The following is a 17,836-nucleotide window of genomic DNA, read 5'->3' as shown; positions in this document are numbered from 1 at the left end:
GTGATTCTACAAAAGTTACAAGACTAAAGAAACAAAGGAAATGAAACTAAACACGAAATCGATTACTCATAAGACCATCAGAGAATGCGGATTTCAAAGTCGAAAAATGGATTTAGAGATCAACCTTGGGCTTCTGTTTAAGGATCGCAACCACCGATCTTGGCATGGGATCACTAGAAATAATCTTCACGTTCTTGTAGTTATCTTTCAGCTTTTCGAAAGAACCTCTAAACCCCATAACTGTTTCTAATTGGCGCTTACTGTCGTCTCCTGCGTCACCATCGTTAGCAGTAAGAGGAAGTAGAGATGGGTGGTGTCTAATGGTGTCAAGGAAATCGGTCGGGAAGAAGTAGAACTGTTGAAGGCCAGCCATTGATTAATTAAACGTCAGAGCAAATTTAACTGGTATATATGCAGAATCTGTGTTTGGAAGAGGGTTCGGATGAAGAGACACAGAAAAGATTCAGATGGGTATAAATATTAAATAGGTAGGAGGTAATTCTTTATTCTTTAATTAGGGTTTGTGCCTTGTACTTCACGAACAAGTCAAAGGATTGAGATCTTCTTCTTGCATTGTGGCTCTTGTTGGCTTTGTTTACGCCGCGTTTTAAAACTTTCTGGCCTTCTGGTTAAAGGAAATTTCGTAAATTCTAGTGATTTTGGACATATTTTATCATTAATTAATTAATCTATTCTAATAAATCAAAATCCATTCTATTATATGTCAATGTCATCCACACTTATTATTTTATGATATTTTTAAAATAAATAATATCTATTTATAATTTTGTTTTTGTATTTTTAAATTAAAAAATAACATAATATTTATAAAGTTACGTTACCTATCCTAACACCAAGGAATTATGAAACAAACATGGCTTCTAGAATTTGATTAGTCAAATATGGTTTTTGTAGTTTCTAGAATTTGAATTTTAACTCAAAGACAAGCTTTTCATTTAATTTAGTCATTCGATAGCTTTGCCACGCTATTTCTAGAACCATGTCGGAGATTTCGCAAGAGAATATTGATTGAGGTATGATGAATTTTAAAGTACATTTCGATATTGGTCCTTAAACCCTTACTTGTGATAAATGATGAAAAATAAAAAGTGATGGCTTAATTAATGGGATTACAGATAACCACCATTTCTTCAGAGACTTAAGTGGAATTAATAAATGATATAATTACTTAATTTTTGAATTAATTTATATGAGATTAAATGGAGAAATCCTTGATTTCAATGTAAATGATGATGTTAGATAATGAAATGGCCAATTCCCAATGCCCTATATAGAATGGTCCTAAATCATAAAGATTGTCTCTTGGTGATGAAAATGGGCGTATATATCTAGTACAAATATAGAAATTGAGTAATCTTATCATTATTTCATTTTACTTTTATAGTTAAACATTGTTTATATAACTCAATAAGTACTTTATGATAAAAGTGTTTATTAACTTAGATGGTGGTAAAAATGAGTTTTTTAAAAAGTGCATGTATTAGCTTATGCAATGGCAAAAACTATAAGTTGATAAATCGTTTTAAAAACATGTTACTTACATTTGTAAAATAACAAAAATGGCGGAAATTAACAGAATGGTAGGAAAAAAAAAAGTTTAATAAGTGTATTATAGTCATTTTATCTCAAAAAGTTAAAAGTGTTTAAAAAGTTAGGGAAACACGTCCAGGAGTTCTTCAGAAACATCCAATAGTTGTTCAACTTCATCGTATTCCTCCTCTTCTTCTACATCAGTAGCTTCAGCATCATCCCTAATTAGCATTTGCCTCTCCATCTTCTCTTGTTCATGCATTCTATTCCACTCCTTCACCCATCTTTCCCATTCCTCCTTCAACTCCTTCCTCTTTTCATGATCCTGCTCCCTCAATAACACCGAAATTTCATCATCTTCTATGTCATATTTTTTGCTGTATTCTTTCATATTCCTTGCGATTTCTTCCTCTTTCTCAGGACTCAAGAATTGCCACCTTGGTCTCCACAAAAACTGCAGTTTTTTTAACATCAAAAAAAAAAAAAAAAGACCTTATATAATGTAAAACTTGCAAAGTTACTTACCTGAAAGAAATGATCCTTTAGAACGCAATAAAGTAGCTTCCCATAAAAGGACCATATGGTGAATCCACTTTCCATCTCATGATGCACTGAAGTAACCGATGTGGCAACATACCTATCACCACATATATATATATATATATATATATATATATATATATATATATATATATATATATATATATATAATCATCAAAAGACGTGTATATTGGTTAACATTGAAAAACAATCAACATTTTTTGTTGTTTAATTTTTGGAAATATAATGAAATATATACCTCCCACTAGGATCCCATTGAATGTCTGTTGACATAAAATGCTCAGCAGTAGCCATGGTTTTCAGGTCATCCACATCATAAAACTCCAACTGTCTATTAAACCCCTTCCTCAATCCACCCAAAACAATAAAACGCCCACCAGGCGACCAAAATAGAGCATCTGCCTGTTTTTGGTAAAGGGTTTTGAGCTTTGACACTTTACCCCCTTTCACAGTGTAAAAACTAACATCAAACCCCCTTGGATAAAATTGACCACCACCATGTATAACAGCGAATCTCTGACCCTTTGGTTCCCATGCAAATGAAATAACTTTGTCATTCTTGTTGTCAAGCTCAAAAGCATCAATGGGTATGTCTCCTTCTTTGATTCTGAAAATCTCAAATCCAGTGTATGTGCTTTTTTTGGTTTTTGTGTAGCGCTCAACCTTAACAGCAAGATATTCCCCGTTGCTTTGCCAATACATTTTGCAATCATTAACATTGTAAAGAATTTTCTGTCTCATCACTTGTTTGCTTGGGATTTGGAAAAGACTCACCTACAAATAATTTATTATCATCTCAAGATGAACTAGAATCAGGATGAATTCAAAGTAAGGATCTCAAGTCATTATTACTCTTGCAGGTTGATTGCCTCCACTAACTTCAGGAACATAAGCTGCAAGAATAGGATCAGTTGGGGACCAACTAAAGTCTTCAATGTTTGCAACTTTAATGGGGTTTTTGTTAATAAGACGAAAGGTCTTTGTTTCATAAACATAAAGGACATTTTTGCCCATTCGAGCAAAGTACTTGTCCTCTATGCCACCACCCCATCTGCAAAAATTACAACCATGTCCACATCAACAACACATAAGTCAATGACAAATTAATATTGCATAATGGAATGAAAAGATTAATAAAAGGAAAGGAATCATGTTCCCAAACACTACCCTTAATAGATTACCTGAAAACCGGCCAGAAATCCCCTCCATCTGCAAAATCATTGCCACTTCCCTCAAAATCTCTCATTACTTTTTCAGTTCTCACATCGAATATGTTTACCCTCTGATTATGAGCAAATCAAAGTCAACCAAGTAATATTGGTAACTGTTATAATATATTGTAATAATAATAGGAAATAAAAAAAATAAAAAAGACAAAATAATATGCTTCTTACATGCTTCTCATCATGGCTGCTGCTGTATGTGACCAAATATTTCTCACCTGGAGAGAACTCAATGAGTTTAACCTAAAGGCAACAACACAATTTTAAGATCGTATGCATGATTTAAATAAAGTATAACAACCATTGAAATAAATACAAGAAATAGCAATGTACTTCATTTTATTGTTTATCATAGCATCCTAATTAGACAGATTTCTCAAAAGTACAATGCCTAATTAGTAGGATGAAATGAAAGTAGAATGTTACAATAAATTAAATACATGAAAGTATGTTGTTAGTTCTTGCATTTAACCATAAAAAGAAAAGTATAACCATAAGCAACCTGTGGGTGAGCATAGCACCTTAGGCGGTTAAAAGTGGTGGCACCACCCCACACAGCAGCACCCTGCTGGTGGACGGTGGCTAAGTAGGTTCCCAATGGAGACCACTGAACAAAACTTTCAGTCCAAAACTGCAGAAATTGAATAAACTCCAATGTAAGTAACAAGAAGAATGGAATTGAATCCTAGGAATGGTGAAAATACATCAAACATGGAGTTTTAAAGGATTTTGACAGAATCCAACTTACAGGGCGTTTGTCAACAGAATCAGCTTTCAGTTGTCTCGCATCATTCCACATGATTTCCGTTTCTGATCCTGCACGAATAACAAACTGATCTTTACCTTTTTCATTAATAAGCCACTGTTGCAGATTCTCCTGCATTAACTAATACATCACATAACAACATACAGAATTATAAATGCAAACATTACAGAGAGGCTGAGGGCATATATAAAGTAATGTAATTCTTCAAGTAGCTACCTCTGGTGTGTAGGGCTTGATTTCAGGTGGGGTCCACTCGTCTGGGACTTCCAGCGAATCCTCCTCATTGAAGTCGTCATCGTCATCATCACTGAAGTAACAAATACAGAAAAAGTAACATACAAACTCCAATTTAGAACAGAGGAGACACCCCATGTAACACGTATGTAAGTACCTTTTGATGCCAAAATCTTCATTTGGAGGGAGCTTAATAGAGTTCCAATCAACGGAGGACAAATCTATGTTCAGATGAGCGGCTTCTGCTCTTATGTGTTCCACTATCTCGTCAGCCATGATAGCCATTCTATGCTTCGTTTTTGGCAATTGATCTTTATCGTGAGCCGAAATTACTGTTTCTGATACTTCCGATTGCAAATATAATATAAGAACATGTATTTTCTAATATGTATTAATTATAAAAAATACTACTATAACTAAATATGAAATGCATTAATTATAAAGATTATTAATGAATTTTACATTTATTTATGATAATATTTTTTATAATTAATGCATTTCAAATTTAATTATGGTAATAGTTGTTGTTAATTAATTCTTATACGTGTCTAGGATAGAAATCCCTATAAGATATAAGTTATTGGTTTCCTGGCAATTTTTTATCCTTTCGATTGAGTTTCCTAATATTTTGCATTCGATTGATCACTTTAGCGGAAAGTAAGGTTTCTAATAACTTGCATTGCAAGTTTGCAGCTATAATAGTTGATCGAGGTTCCCAATATCGTTCTATTCTTTTCATCGAGTTTCCTTAACTGATCGTGTTCCATTTAGCAGGTATTTGGTACTAAATTTTACAGAGCAAATGACAGAAATGGTCCCTATGGCTGTATTGTTATTGCATTAGCAGTCCAACTTTTCTTTCTTAACCATATGGTTTCTATGTGTCATTTGTTAGCGAGAAGATCTCTAGCGCATATGAAATAACTAATATATTCTTTCTTATTTTTTTTTCTTTTTCTTTAAATGATCAATAAATAAATAAAAACGGTCCACCCTCTCTCTGTTTGTTAATACATACGTCAAAGCAAAGCATCAATCACCATAGTTGCAAACAATTTTGCAATAATGCATAAAAACACAAATAAAACCACACTTGCTCTTAAATGGATACTCATAAGTCTCCTCCTTAGCTTAATCTTCTCCTACTATCTTATCATCAAACTCACCAAAAATTTCAGCCTAAAAGCACCTTGCATCTTGAATGTTCGTCTCAAATGTTACTTCAAACCCTAAAACAAGAGTTCACATAGAGATCATCTCAAGTTAGCAAAATCCCATGATATGTGTGAGGATTGTTCATCTTGTTTTCCAGAAAAACGAAGGAATTTTTTCAAGCATTTCTATCATTCTGTTAGCCTAATCATTTTATTGGAATCTTTTAGTATTGGACATTTTGTTTAACCCTTTAGGTAGGTCGGCTTAAATTGTTTTCCCTATTTATAGTTGTCTTTTCCTTTTTTTGGTAATATATACATTTTTTTTCAATAACGAAACCCTAGCCATTTTTTTTTCTAGATTGTTATTAGCTTACAAAAGGGCAGACTACCAAGGAGGCAGGGACTCTAGGAGTCGTTTTTGTTCCTATTTTCCAAACTTCCAAAACCAATTTTCCATGTATAAATCATCAACTTGCAGTTTGAAGTTCGGAACCTAATGAATCACACCTCAACTTTGTGACCATACTCAATAATCTTACATTCACACTCACAAATCACACCTCACTCACGTAATTCATAACGTTGAGTCGCACATCAAGTCCTTAGACATACAACCAATTTTCTGAAAAAACACACACACACACTTCTATCCTATTGAATTCTTATAGTTTCCTCTGATGCGTTTTGAGTTTTAAACTAAAACATAACAATAATTTTTTGGAGTTTTGATCAATAGGATAGTAGTCATAAGCAAAGATAGATTTTTTTTTTTTTTGAGTTTATATTTTTCTGTAATCGATTTTGTTGTGCATGTTTACCTATGAAATCAAATTCTAATTATTTTAAATGGGTTGTGTTAACGGGTTGGATATTCGATGATTCAGTAGATAAGGATATGAGTTCAATTATTAAAAACATGCGGGTTATGAACCGAGTTTGTATAAGATTTTATAATTTTTTTAAAAAGTTTGAATCAAGACTCTTCACTCTAAACCCGCTCCATTGCCAAAGTTTACTTGTCTAGCATTTTCCTCTAATTTTTTGACTCTTGATAAATCTTTATCTCTTTGACTTTTTATTGTTTTTGTTTTACTTTGTGCAACTCTGTTTTTCCTATATATTAATTCTAACTGCTATCCATCTTTGACTAAAAACTTGTTTTATTCATATATTTATCTCTAAATTAGTTGTGCAACAAAAAATTCTGTTAAAATGACAAATTATCTATGTTTTCATTTATTTACTTGAAAAATCTTTACATTATTTGGTTATGCGTTAAAGTCCTTTTTGCCATTTACTGTATTGCTAAATGACAAGGTGTCCTGTCATGGAAAATCATAACTGTAATAAAATTAACAAACCTATATATGTATACAAATCGAGAAACACACTCATTTGACAAATCTATACGTACTGTATAAGGATGACTACGTATATATATACTTTCTCTATGTATGCAAAAATCTGTTTCAAAACCGGGTAGATTCATATATATACCTCTTGGCTTCAAGTTTCTGGAAGGGGAATGACAGCTTCAAAAGCTTCAACAAGCATCGACACTCTTTTCTTACGAGCAGGAGTCAGTTTCGTGACTATGTGTTGAACAGCATAATCAATCATCCATTGCTCAGCCTTCGTTTTTTGATGACTCTTTTGACGCCTTAAATCAACTTGTTCCCTTTCTTCTTCTTCTTCTTTATGAAACGCAGATTGTCTTGGTGTTTCTGATTTCAGTTTCAGTTTCAGTTTCCTGGAACTCTCCAAGTCCTTGATAGATCTCCTCAACGTTCTCAACTTATTCCAGTTCTTGGGTATTATTTGCTGCGTTTGTGATTCACCTCCATCAATGTCAATGTCAATGTCAACGTCTTTCCTTTCTAGTGATAGTGAAGCATCTTCTTCAACTTCTGGAAGAAGGATTTCGTTGACTGATTGTCTTATAAGCATATCAGCAACCCTCGGGCTGAATTCATTGTTTATACTCTGATCTTTAACTTCTTGCTCATCATCATCACCATGAAGTAGCTCGGATCCAACTTTGCTAGTGATATCAGTAACAACGTGTTGGTATATCATATGCCACATGTTGATGTATTTCTCTTTCTCTGATTTCACTGCAGAATCAAATTCCGTGACACCCTGTTCATCAAAGTCTTTATAATCACCATTTTCATCAGTCAAGCTCGAGTCTTTTGAATCATCGAGTTTTGGAGCCACTGATTCGAATGCTTTGACAAGCAAAGCAACCTTTCTTTTTTGAGATGGAGATAGTTCGCTAACAGCCTGCTGAAGAGCGTAATCAAGTATCCAATCATCGGAATTTTTCTTATAACCGACTGTTTGAGGCGTTAAAGACACTGTTTCGGCTTCTGATTTGGGCAATAATGGATTGGGGTCGAATCTTTTCACCTTTTCTAATTCGGTTATAAACCTTCTCAGAAGTATGACTTTCTTTATGTGACTCCATCCATCTGGTTTTCCCTTTTGGGTACCAGATATCAGATCATCTGCTCCTGGATTTGGCTCTTTTTGATGATCTTTTTCTGAAATAACTTCACTTGTAATCGATTGATCATCTGCTCCTGGAAGAAGGACCCTCTGGATAGCTTCTCTTACAATCTTGATGACAAACATCTTTCTGTTTTCATACTCTTGATTCATAGCATCAGCTGCATTACAAGATTGTTTTTCTTTGTCTACTTGTTGATCTAATTTACACCCAGATTCAGCTACAAGATCAGAATCAGACACCATATGCCGTTGAATCAATCGCCACATGTTCATTTGATTGCCATTAATAGAACCATGTTTCTTGTCTATGTTGACAATCGAGCTATCTTGATCATCTATCCGAAGGTTTTGAACTTCCTTCTGATTATTGCCATTGACACCGAACATCATATTAGCCAGATCTGCGTCAACAAGACCGGAGCTTGACTCTGGAACGTGCTCTGTTCTTGTTTTTGCGTAGAACTCAATAGAAAAATCAGCATCCTTTCCAATAGGCTTTTCGATCTTGTTGCCTTTGCTGCCTTCATTAGAACCCTTTTTGGTTACCTTAACTTCTGTTTTCTTACCAAACGGCTTATCTACGGTGGCGGGAGTTTTAGGGTTTACGCCCTTTTGGTCCTTTGAAGAACGGCGTTTTAGGAAAGAGAAGCGTTTGGCAGGTGGCTCATGGTGATGATGATGGCCATGAAGAGAACAGTGTTGGTACGGACAAAGCTTTGCAACCGGAAGAATTTCTTCAGAGTCTTTGATGCCTACCTGAGGCTCGACTTGCTCGGGGAACTTTGAATCCTTTAGAATCGAAGAAAATGTAGCTCTGTTCGAACGCAAATCTTCTGCAGCCGGACCCTTCGATTCAGAAGATGATTTGCTCTTGCTCCTTACGATTTTGAGGGATCTCAGACTACCGGACCTCGTGATTTTCAGCACAGGTTTTGGTTTCCGCACAGGTGGTTCATCTGATACTTTAACCGGAGAAGGGTGGCGTGTGGTGGCTGAAGAATCATCTGGTAAAATCAACGACGGCGGCTGTGGGCTCCTCTTGGAAAACCTGAAGCTCCAACGTTTCTTCGAACTAGACTTATCCAGTGTTTTCTTTCGTTGAGTTTTTCCTTCCATTCCACTACTATATCGATCAATCGAAGATGTTGCACTGGACGTCGAACCATGCATTGATGAAGTGAATAAAGTTAAGTCAGAATCACTATCTCCCTGCCATATACGACAACACCATTGACCATACGTAGACTATTGGAAACATTATCTAAAGACATGATCATAATGATTCTGAATTGATGAAAACAAACCTGATTACTCCCTTTTCTGGAACTGAAAGTTATTTTTGAATCAGGTGAAGGCCACTCCAATTGGGATTTATTTCTTGCCCCTGTTCTTCTCACACCCTTGGTCAAAGATGATCCAGTAGCCATTCCACAACTATTCGCTTCCAATCTTCACAACCCAGATGAATTTGAGACGAACCCACCTTAAAATCATGAAGAACAACATGAATCGAATAAACAAGTGTACTGGGAAAGAGGGTTGGACTGTTACTCAATCAATACCAGCAAAGATTTCAAGTGGGTTTGGTCTAAAACTGAAATCAGATGACGATTTGTAGTGTAGTATGAACTATGAAGCCGATTTGATGATAGGGAATTGGTAGTCATAAATGTTGTGCCCAAATAGACGGTGGAATTGATTTTGGGATTCTAGATTGAATTAATGTCAGTGAATGTTGTTGCATGTGGACTTTGTTGAAGAGGCTTCATTTTGACTTGGTCTTTTGTGACTGTTCTAGACTTCTATTTCTTCGGATGTTAAAGATTCTTTTTGTTAAGGGATGTTTATTTTATGTAAGCATTTTCTTCATTTTGTTTTTTTATGTAATATATAACTTTTATTTTTATTACTTTAATGTAATAAGTTTACTATGTTTTATTATTATTTTCATGAGTTTGATATACTTATGGTTAATATAATAATACCAATTAGAAATCGTAATGTATTACAAGAAAATGATTAAAATACATATTAAGTCAATTATAAAATCTATTCTAATAAATGGAATGTTTTTTTTTTTTTTTATCAAATATCATATTCTTTTGTAGTTATTTTGAATTATTTTTTTTTCCACATAAGTTTTTCTATTTTATTAAATTCAACATAATATATTAATGTAATAACTGTAATAAATATAGTAATAAATGAATATCAATTTCATTAATTAATTTTACTTTTAATTTTAAAATTATCAAGTTAAAATTTATTAGTTTTTTTCTGTTTATTTATTTAAATTTAAAAGATAAAAAACATTTCAATTATAATAATTTATTATTTTTTTTTATTTTCTTATAAATTCAAAGTTCTCAAATATTTTGACATTTATATTAAAAAAAAAATTAATTAACTCATGTATTACATGGGTCTTAGGGGTTGTTTGATAGCCTCTTAATTGGAAAATTAAGAGGCAATGTCTAAACTTTTAAGATTTAGAGCATTTGTTTGGGTATGAAAAAAAAAAAACAACTTAATTTTCAAAAGGCCTCTAAAAGTTTCAGATATAATATTACATATGAATTAAAAAAAGGACGCGCCTTACCCCCTAATAATTTTTCATCCGTTTCATTTTTCCTTTCTAGTACATCAACCCTCCCCCCTTTTCTCCTACCTCTCGATATGCAGCAAAAGATTATGATCTTCAAAACTCGTCTTGTGTTCTCTCCTCCGCAATTGACGAAGCTGTTGCCGACTTCAATGACTCCGTCGTCTTCGATGCCTTCGCCATCTTCGACGTTGCCGCCATCGACTCCAATTGTTCAAGGCAAGGTTTTCTTTTATTTTGTCCCTCAAAATGAAATCTTAGCACATACATCGATTTTTTCTTCTTTCTTTTTTGCTCTAGATACGGTTACCACATACATTGCGATTTTTTTTCAATGAAAAACAATTCGCAATATATATTTCAAATTTTTCTTCTTATTTACCGTGCATTCAATTATTAGTGTTGCTGATGATATTTGTTTATTTCCGATGATGCACAGTGCCAGTCTATACAAATGAATGTTTGAGTTTACAAGAAGTAGAGTTGTGTTCATATACACAGTTAAGTCGCTCAAGGTTCTAGAGGATTGTGCAACCGTTTGGGTGTTGCAAGTATCCGGAGGTATATGAAGTTGGTTGATGGAACCAAATTTCCGTAGATATGAGCAAGAATTCCAACCAAGACAACAGTTGGACCTCTTTTTTGAAAAAAAAATGGAAATATAGACGGTTTGTTTAATCTAATACCAAGAAAAATAAACAAAATATTTATTGTTGAATTTTAGATTAGTTTGAGGAATCTGGTTGTGGAATTTTTGTTTTTGTTTGTGATTCGTTTATATTATATGTATTATTTTGTTGTAAATATGACAAGTTTTGCTTTGTTATTTGATGTTCTTGAAGGAACTGTTTACAAAGGTAAAAGCTTCATTTTGATTTGAAGTCGTGTTATAATTTTAATCTATGTTTAATTTAGATTTTTATGGTGTTTATATATTTGTTTTATAATTACTTAAGAAGTTCATTCGTTTATTTTATAAACATAAACTTTAAATTGAGCAAAAATAATATAAAAGGGTAAAATGGTCATTTTTATAATTTAGCATAGCAATTCAAATGTTTCAACCAAACAACATGATAAAAATTCAGATCCTACCAAACAACCCCTTACACCTAGTTTGTAATATATTCATATTTTACAAGCAACCCGAAGTAAAAGAGAAACATTAATAACTTTGTATTCCATAATAATAATAATAATAATAATAATAATAATAATAATAAAATAATAATAATAATAATAATAACAACTAAAGACTTCTAAAGATAATATTAAATACAATAACTTTGAATTCATCATCTTTAAAATCGATTATGATATTTGTGATAGTAATTGCATTTTATTAAATATAATTTTTTTTGTGGGGGTATTCTTCCATTTGTTCAGTCACTTTGAGAAAATTTCCCAATACGTTAAAATCTTTGTGTCGGCTAAACAAACTAACAACTAATTCGGCTTGATGTTTGAGCAGGATATTATCTTTTTAATTTTTTGTATAATAATTTGGACATAGGTTCATAAGATCTTTTAGCAAAATAATTTTATAATAACAGAGATATCATAAGTATAATAATGACTACAAAAAAATATTGTTCTTCAACGGACCAACGATTTCATTTTATCTCTCAATAAAAAAAAAATCAAGTTCTCTCGATTCAAAATCTTAAGAGTAAATTACCGAAATAGTTCATATTGTTTATCCTAATTTAAAGGAATAGTCCAAGTTTTGGAAAATGATGCAAAACATCCCAATGATTTTAAAATCAAACACATTTGGTCCCTACCTCCAATTACCATCACCAAGGCTACGTTAGAAAGCATCACATACCCTACACACGAGAGCAAATATGTCTTTCCATTATTCCATTTATCCTCATGCGAGCCAATGTCTTACCTCCAAAGGTCCTAGTAATTACATCTTCCTACCGATGATGCGTAAAATAACGAATCATTTTTACAAGTTTAGATCGTTTTCGACCCGGTCCCGTAAAAAGGGATCTGGAATTTGCCATCATTTTTAGAGGGTTCAGAAATTAGAAGAAAACACGAGTGTGTTAAATAATACAACAATAAGTGATGAAAATGATATTAATAATTTCTTAAGTATCGATTCCCCATAGGTAACTTCATAATATGTAATGTCATGTTTCGAATTGTTACCCATTTGGGTGTGAGTGATGTAATGTAGATGTTTCGGGCATTTGGATTTGTGTTTTGGAGTCAATGGGTAATTCGGTAAAGTGTTAGCTCGGGTTTTTTGGAAATTAGACTTGTGTTCGGGAGATTTTATGGCAGGTATGAGTTGATAAAAATGTAGAGCTTCTTGTTACCTTTCCGTAGATATAAGGATTGTCGAAATCAGATTTGTATCAAAGAAGTTATGGCCTTCAGAGTGCTTAGGGTTTAAGAGAAACCCTAGTATGTGGGGCGTACTGATGTGAAGGCTGGTACGCGAGGCGTTGAAACATCCCAAAAATACGGTCCAAAAATTTCGTTTTTAAATCATTATTAAAACCATAAATATCGTCACAATGGTATAAATCATAAAACATGTATCTCAAAGTATCATAATATCTGACAACATATCAAAATCTCATATCAAATGTCAGAGTAATCCTCCACGCTAGAAAAATGTGTCATGCGATCATCCCGAGCCCTTCCCTTTGCTAGCAAAAGTACCTGAAACCAAAACTAAAAACTGTAAGCACGAAGTTTAGTGAACTCCCTCAAACTACCACATAACATGTAACATGCAACATAACTTTGGGACTACTCCCAGCTACATCGGGATGACCCCGACATCGGACTCGTGTCCGGTATCGGGCTCACCCCGACATCAGATCACGTCTGGTATCGACCCCGCCCACGTGTGTATATAAATTGGACACCACCTCGGGCAGTGATGGTCGACGGCGGTCCATGGTGGCAGCCACCACCTCACGGTGGTGGTGGTTACGAGTTTTAGGCCAAAACAGTGAAAAAACTCCAAACATCCGACCAAACACACACACACATATACATACAACCATCCAAAGTGGCGGCTGGTGGCGTAAACGGTAGCCAAACGGCGGCATGAGGTGGTGGTGGGGGTTTTTCTTTGGTTTTCCGGCCCAACAAGGCACACACACGCCGATGTACACTGAAACACATACACCATCGTGTAGAAACACACAAACAACGCAGCTACCCATTCACGGTGGCATGCGACTGCCAGAAGGAATGGGACGATGGGACAGCGGCCGGAGCGGCAACATCGGCCGGTGGGAGGTAACATTGGCTAAAACGAAGAGGGAGGCAGAATATTAAGTTGTGCCATTACCAAAAGGATTCAGCAGAGGTAGCAGTTGCAACTTTGTGTCCCCCAATCTTCCTTAATCACACGTTGGACCCACGGTTGTCGCCTTCGTAGGCGGCGGAAGCAGCAACAAAAAATGGTTTCGCCGACAACAATGGTTTGTCAGTGGCTTGGTTGGTCGGAGACGCAAGAGAGTAGGGTGGCGGAGGATGCTCTAATGAGAGATGGTTTAGGGTTTTAGGGGAACCGCATGGAAGAAACACGGGAGGCGAAGCACGAGTTAAAGGCCCGTAACTTTAAAATATCATGCCATAGTGGCACTTTTAGTCCGTCCCCCAAGATTTATTTCAACTTAGGTCCATAGTTACTAAACAGCCGCTGCTCTCCAAAAATCCTTACATTACAAGTCAAATTGTTACTAGATAATTCCTAATTTCCATAAATTATAACATTTTACTCCTTGAGGCTAGCACTGGTAAATTAGTATGGATTTATGGCTAAATAAATGGAAATAGAAATTATATCTCGGGGTTTTAGGGCTATTATTTATTTATTCAATTGATTTTATTTATCTATTAAATTTTAAAATGGAATGTTACAAATCGGGTCCATCCATGTCGACCCTATTTCTTCGTCTGTGTTTACAACTTTCATGTCTATACTCATGCATGGGGCAATTTCGACGAAGACACTTTTTATTAAGTGAGAGAAAGATGAAGACGCTAACTTACTTAAAGCATCCGCACGTTTGTATTTCGAGCATGGAATTTTTGTTATTGTGAACTCGCTAGAATTTTTTTTGTAATTGCTGGACTTTGGATAGATATCTTTTCATCAATTCATCCCTTGCCTCATATAATCTTTTTACTTGATTGGTTATCAATAGAGATTCAGTGTATACATGAAGTTGTTGTGCTTCCATTTGACTTACGAGTTCCAGTCCTGCCACTATGGCTTCGTACTCAGCTTCATTGTTGGAGGCCTTGAAGTTGAATCGGAGGGCATATGTTATCTTTTGTCCAGAAGGATCAGTTAAAATTAATCCTACACGGGATCCCTCTTGGCTGGATGCACCATTAATGAATAGGGTCCATGTCGAAGCATTGCTTTCATCAGATATTTTGGCGGTTTTCTCCATGGAAGAGTTGTAGATCATAGGAGATTCTGCCAAAAAGTATGCAAGGATTTTCCATTTAATTGACGAACGAGGTTTGTATATTATCTCGTGTTTTCCTAGCTTAATGGCCCATTTAGCTAGACGACCTGAGTTTTCTAGTATTAGGAGGACTTGTGTGATTGGTTGGTCGGTTACGACACATATCATGTGTGCTTGAAAGTAGCGACGCAACCGTCGAGTTGCGTGTATTAGAGCGAGGGCGATTTTTTCAAGGCTAGTGTAGTGGATTTTATCTCCTTGATATGCTCAGCTCACGAAGTATATTGGCTTTTGTGTGTTTCCCCTTTCTTCTAGGAGCACTACACTTATAGCTTTTGTGGCGGCTGATAGATAAAGGATAAGTGTCTCTCCTGGCTTTGGTATTGTTAAGGCTGGCAAGGATTGAAGATGGTTCTTTAATTCTTGGAAAGCCATCTCTACTTCAGCACTCCATTAGAAGTCTTTTTTGTTGAGACACTCTTTTAGCGTCTTGAAGAATGCTAATGACCTTTCCACCGTTTTTTCTAAAAAGTGTCCCAATGCCGGGGGTTTACCATTTAGCGCTTGAAATTCACGTAAGGGTTTTAGAGAACATGTTTCTTATGGCTTGGATTTTTTTTCTGGATTCGCTTGGATTCCTTCTTTAGTGATCATGTAGCCCAGAAATTGTCCGGTTTCCACCCCAAACGTGCATTTTTTAGGGTTGAGCTTCATGTTCGCTTTACGAAGTGTGTCAAATATCTCAGCAATATCCGATAACAAGTTGATCTCGTTCTTTCTTTTTATCACTATATCATCAACATACACTTCAATATTTCTACCGACTTGATTTGAGAACATGTTATCCATATTGATGATACGGAAAATAACGGATCCTTTTACTGGTTTCGATCGTTTCAACCTGGTCGCGTTAAAAGAGATTTGGAATTTGCCATCATTTTTAGAAGGTTCATAAATTAGGAGAAAACACGAGTGTGTTAAATAATACCACAATAAGTGATGTAAAATAATATTAATAATTTCTTAGGTGGCGATTCTCCAAATGTAACTTCATATTATTTATGTAGTTTTACACCACTTTCCGAGAGGGGTTCGAAGGACTTGGTTGGAGAAAGATTATGGCTTGCATATAATGTTTTTCCTAACAAACTTTACTTTTCTTTTGTATGATATCTCTTGGGAAAACTTCTCCATATTTTCTATTAATACAATACATTGAAATATTAAGATAGAAGAAGAATAATTCTTTCTTGTTTCTCCCTCCCCTTCCTCCTTCTCCTTCGTATACTATTTATAGTCATTTCCAAATGGAATGTGAAGCTTTCACATGGGCCCCTTGAATCAAATGGACAAGTTAAATTTGTAGTCAAGTTGGGTGTTATCATTTTGTCTCAAAGGTTCATGTACCTATTTCATTCGTTGTAGGTGTGTGTATATATAGTGTTGTAGGTGTGTGTATATATAGTGAAATGAATATATTATTAAGTATATAAATATATTACTTGTATTTTAGGCATACGTGAAATGAATATATTATTAAGTATGTATGATTTTTATAAATCAATGTATAGTCAAATAAACTTATTATTATTATTATTATTATTATTATTATTATTATTATTATGTATACACATGTGCAAGGAGAATATCTGTAGACTTGTACATTATAGTGTATTCATTCGTTTCTAACGAGTTTATGTGTGTTATAGCTCGCTAAGAGACTTCATAATATTTCAAGTTGTAAGATGCAAGTGGGTCGTGTTAAAATAAAGTGAAGTGAGAATAAAATGAGACTCGTCAGTGTGTTTAAGAGGAAAAGGAGTGAGGGAACAAATAACATATTCTTCAAGATTTTTTCCTTAGCAGTATGTCACCAAGGAATCTCCTAGAGAATAAATATATAGTTATGTTTTTACAACTTACCACATATAATAGGTGTGATTGGGTCTTCATTTTTATGTATAACTTTAGGGTAGCTTGTACACACGTGAACACCATAAACTTTTTACCATATACGTGTCTTTTTTTATTTTTCTTTATTAGAATTATTTCTCATTTCTAAGGCAGTAAGTTACTTTCAATCCAACGAAATACAAGCAATCCGTTTCACTCCAAAAGCAAATGGATTTTAATGGTGGTTATTGATGTGAGGTCACTAATCAATTTGAACCTTTCAAAGTAAGTAAAAAAAAAAAATTAATGATGGTATTTATTATTTTACTCTGTGTATATATATATATATATATATATATATATATATATATATATATATATATATATATATATATATATATATATATATATATATATATATATATCTTTTATTTTTATTTTACTATGCGTGAGTGGTTCCATCATTAATGGTACTATCAAATGCTATATCACCACCGTTGAGGTGGGGGTGTATTCTCATCTGCTAGTTACCCCCACTATCCGACAATCTATATAAATTTGTCTTTCACTTGATCTAAATATGTTTCCAGTGGTTGGGGGCCGTGGTCAACCGTCAACCGTTGTTCCTAAAACGCACCATATGCCTGCTATGGAAGTTGTTCATTTTTCCGGTCTTGAGGAGCGTTACCATGCTTTGCTCACCTAATACAAGAGTTTTTACTGTCAAGATATCGAGCACTTAGCAATTGAAAATGCGGAGCTTTGTGCCCATGATGCTTTTTTGGAGTATGAGGTTGGTTGTCTTCGAGGAGCTTTTTTTGGAAAGGGAACTTCCCTAACAAGGGTTTCTGGGTCAGATTTCACGCACCGACTAATCCCCAGCTGCA

General features: G+C 34.5%; 1 protein-coding gene across 9 annotated transcripts; it reads right to left on the bottom strand.

The window, feature by feature from the left end:
* Positions 1–1,599: 1,599 nt before the first annotated feature.
* On the bottom strand, positions 1,600–9,818 carry LOC145013114 (eukaryotic translation initiation factor 3 subunit B-like). 9 transcript variants are annotated; one of them, XM_078971920.1, is made up of 11 exons: positions 6,990–7,125; positions 4,493–4,679; positions 4,318–4,408; positions 4,084–4,221; positions 3,838–3,966; positions 3,507–3,578; positions 3,294–3,394; positions 2,965–3,163; positions 2,351–2,886; positions 2,077–2,188; positions 1,600–2,005 (listed from the first exon to the last, which is right to left on the bottom strand). In XM_078971920.1, the coding sequence occupies exons 2-11, from the start codon at positions 4,618–4,620 to the stop codon at positions 1,673–1,675; spliced, it is 1,839 nt and encodes a 612-aa protein (XP_078828046.1). In that variant the 5' UTR covers positions 4,621–4,679; positions 6,990–7,125; the 3' UTR covers positions 1,600–1,672. The 9 variants fall into 9 exon arrangements, with proteins under 9 accessions (XP_078828046.1, XP_078828048.1, XP_078828047.1 ...); XM_078971922.1 differs by having other exon boundaries at positions 4,084–4,212; XM_078971921.1 differs by having other exon boundaries at positions 4,493–4,673; positions 6,990–7,114.
* Between the last annotated feature and the right edge of the window lie 8,018 nt (positions 9,819–17,836).

Source organism: Lactuca saligna, chromosome 8 (assembly GCF_052625555.1).
Source record: "Lactuca saligna cultivar CGN05327 chromosome 8, ASM5262555v1, whole genome shotgun sequence".
NCBI lineage: Eukaryota > Viridiplantae > Streptophyta > Magnoliopsida > Asterales > Asteraceae > Lactuca > Lactuca saligna.
Note: the sequence above shows the minus strand (reverse complement) of the source record. Positions and strands in the feature narration are given on the sequence as shown.

What these genes read in the sequence shown, in the direction of transcription:
- LOC145013114 (XM_078971918.1), bottom strand. Translation starts at nt 9,430, where the DNA reads ATGGCTACTGGATCATCTTTGACCAAGGGTGTGAGAAGAACAGGGGCA. An exon ending in CCAGAAAAGGGAGTAATCAG is followed by an intron (nt 9,213 to 9,307) that starts GTTTGTTTTCAT and finishes CGTATATGGCAG; the next exon opens with GGAGATAGTGATTCTGACTT.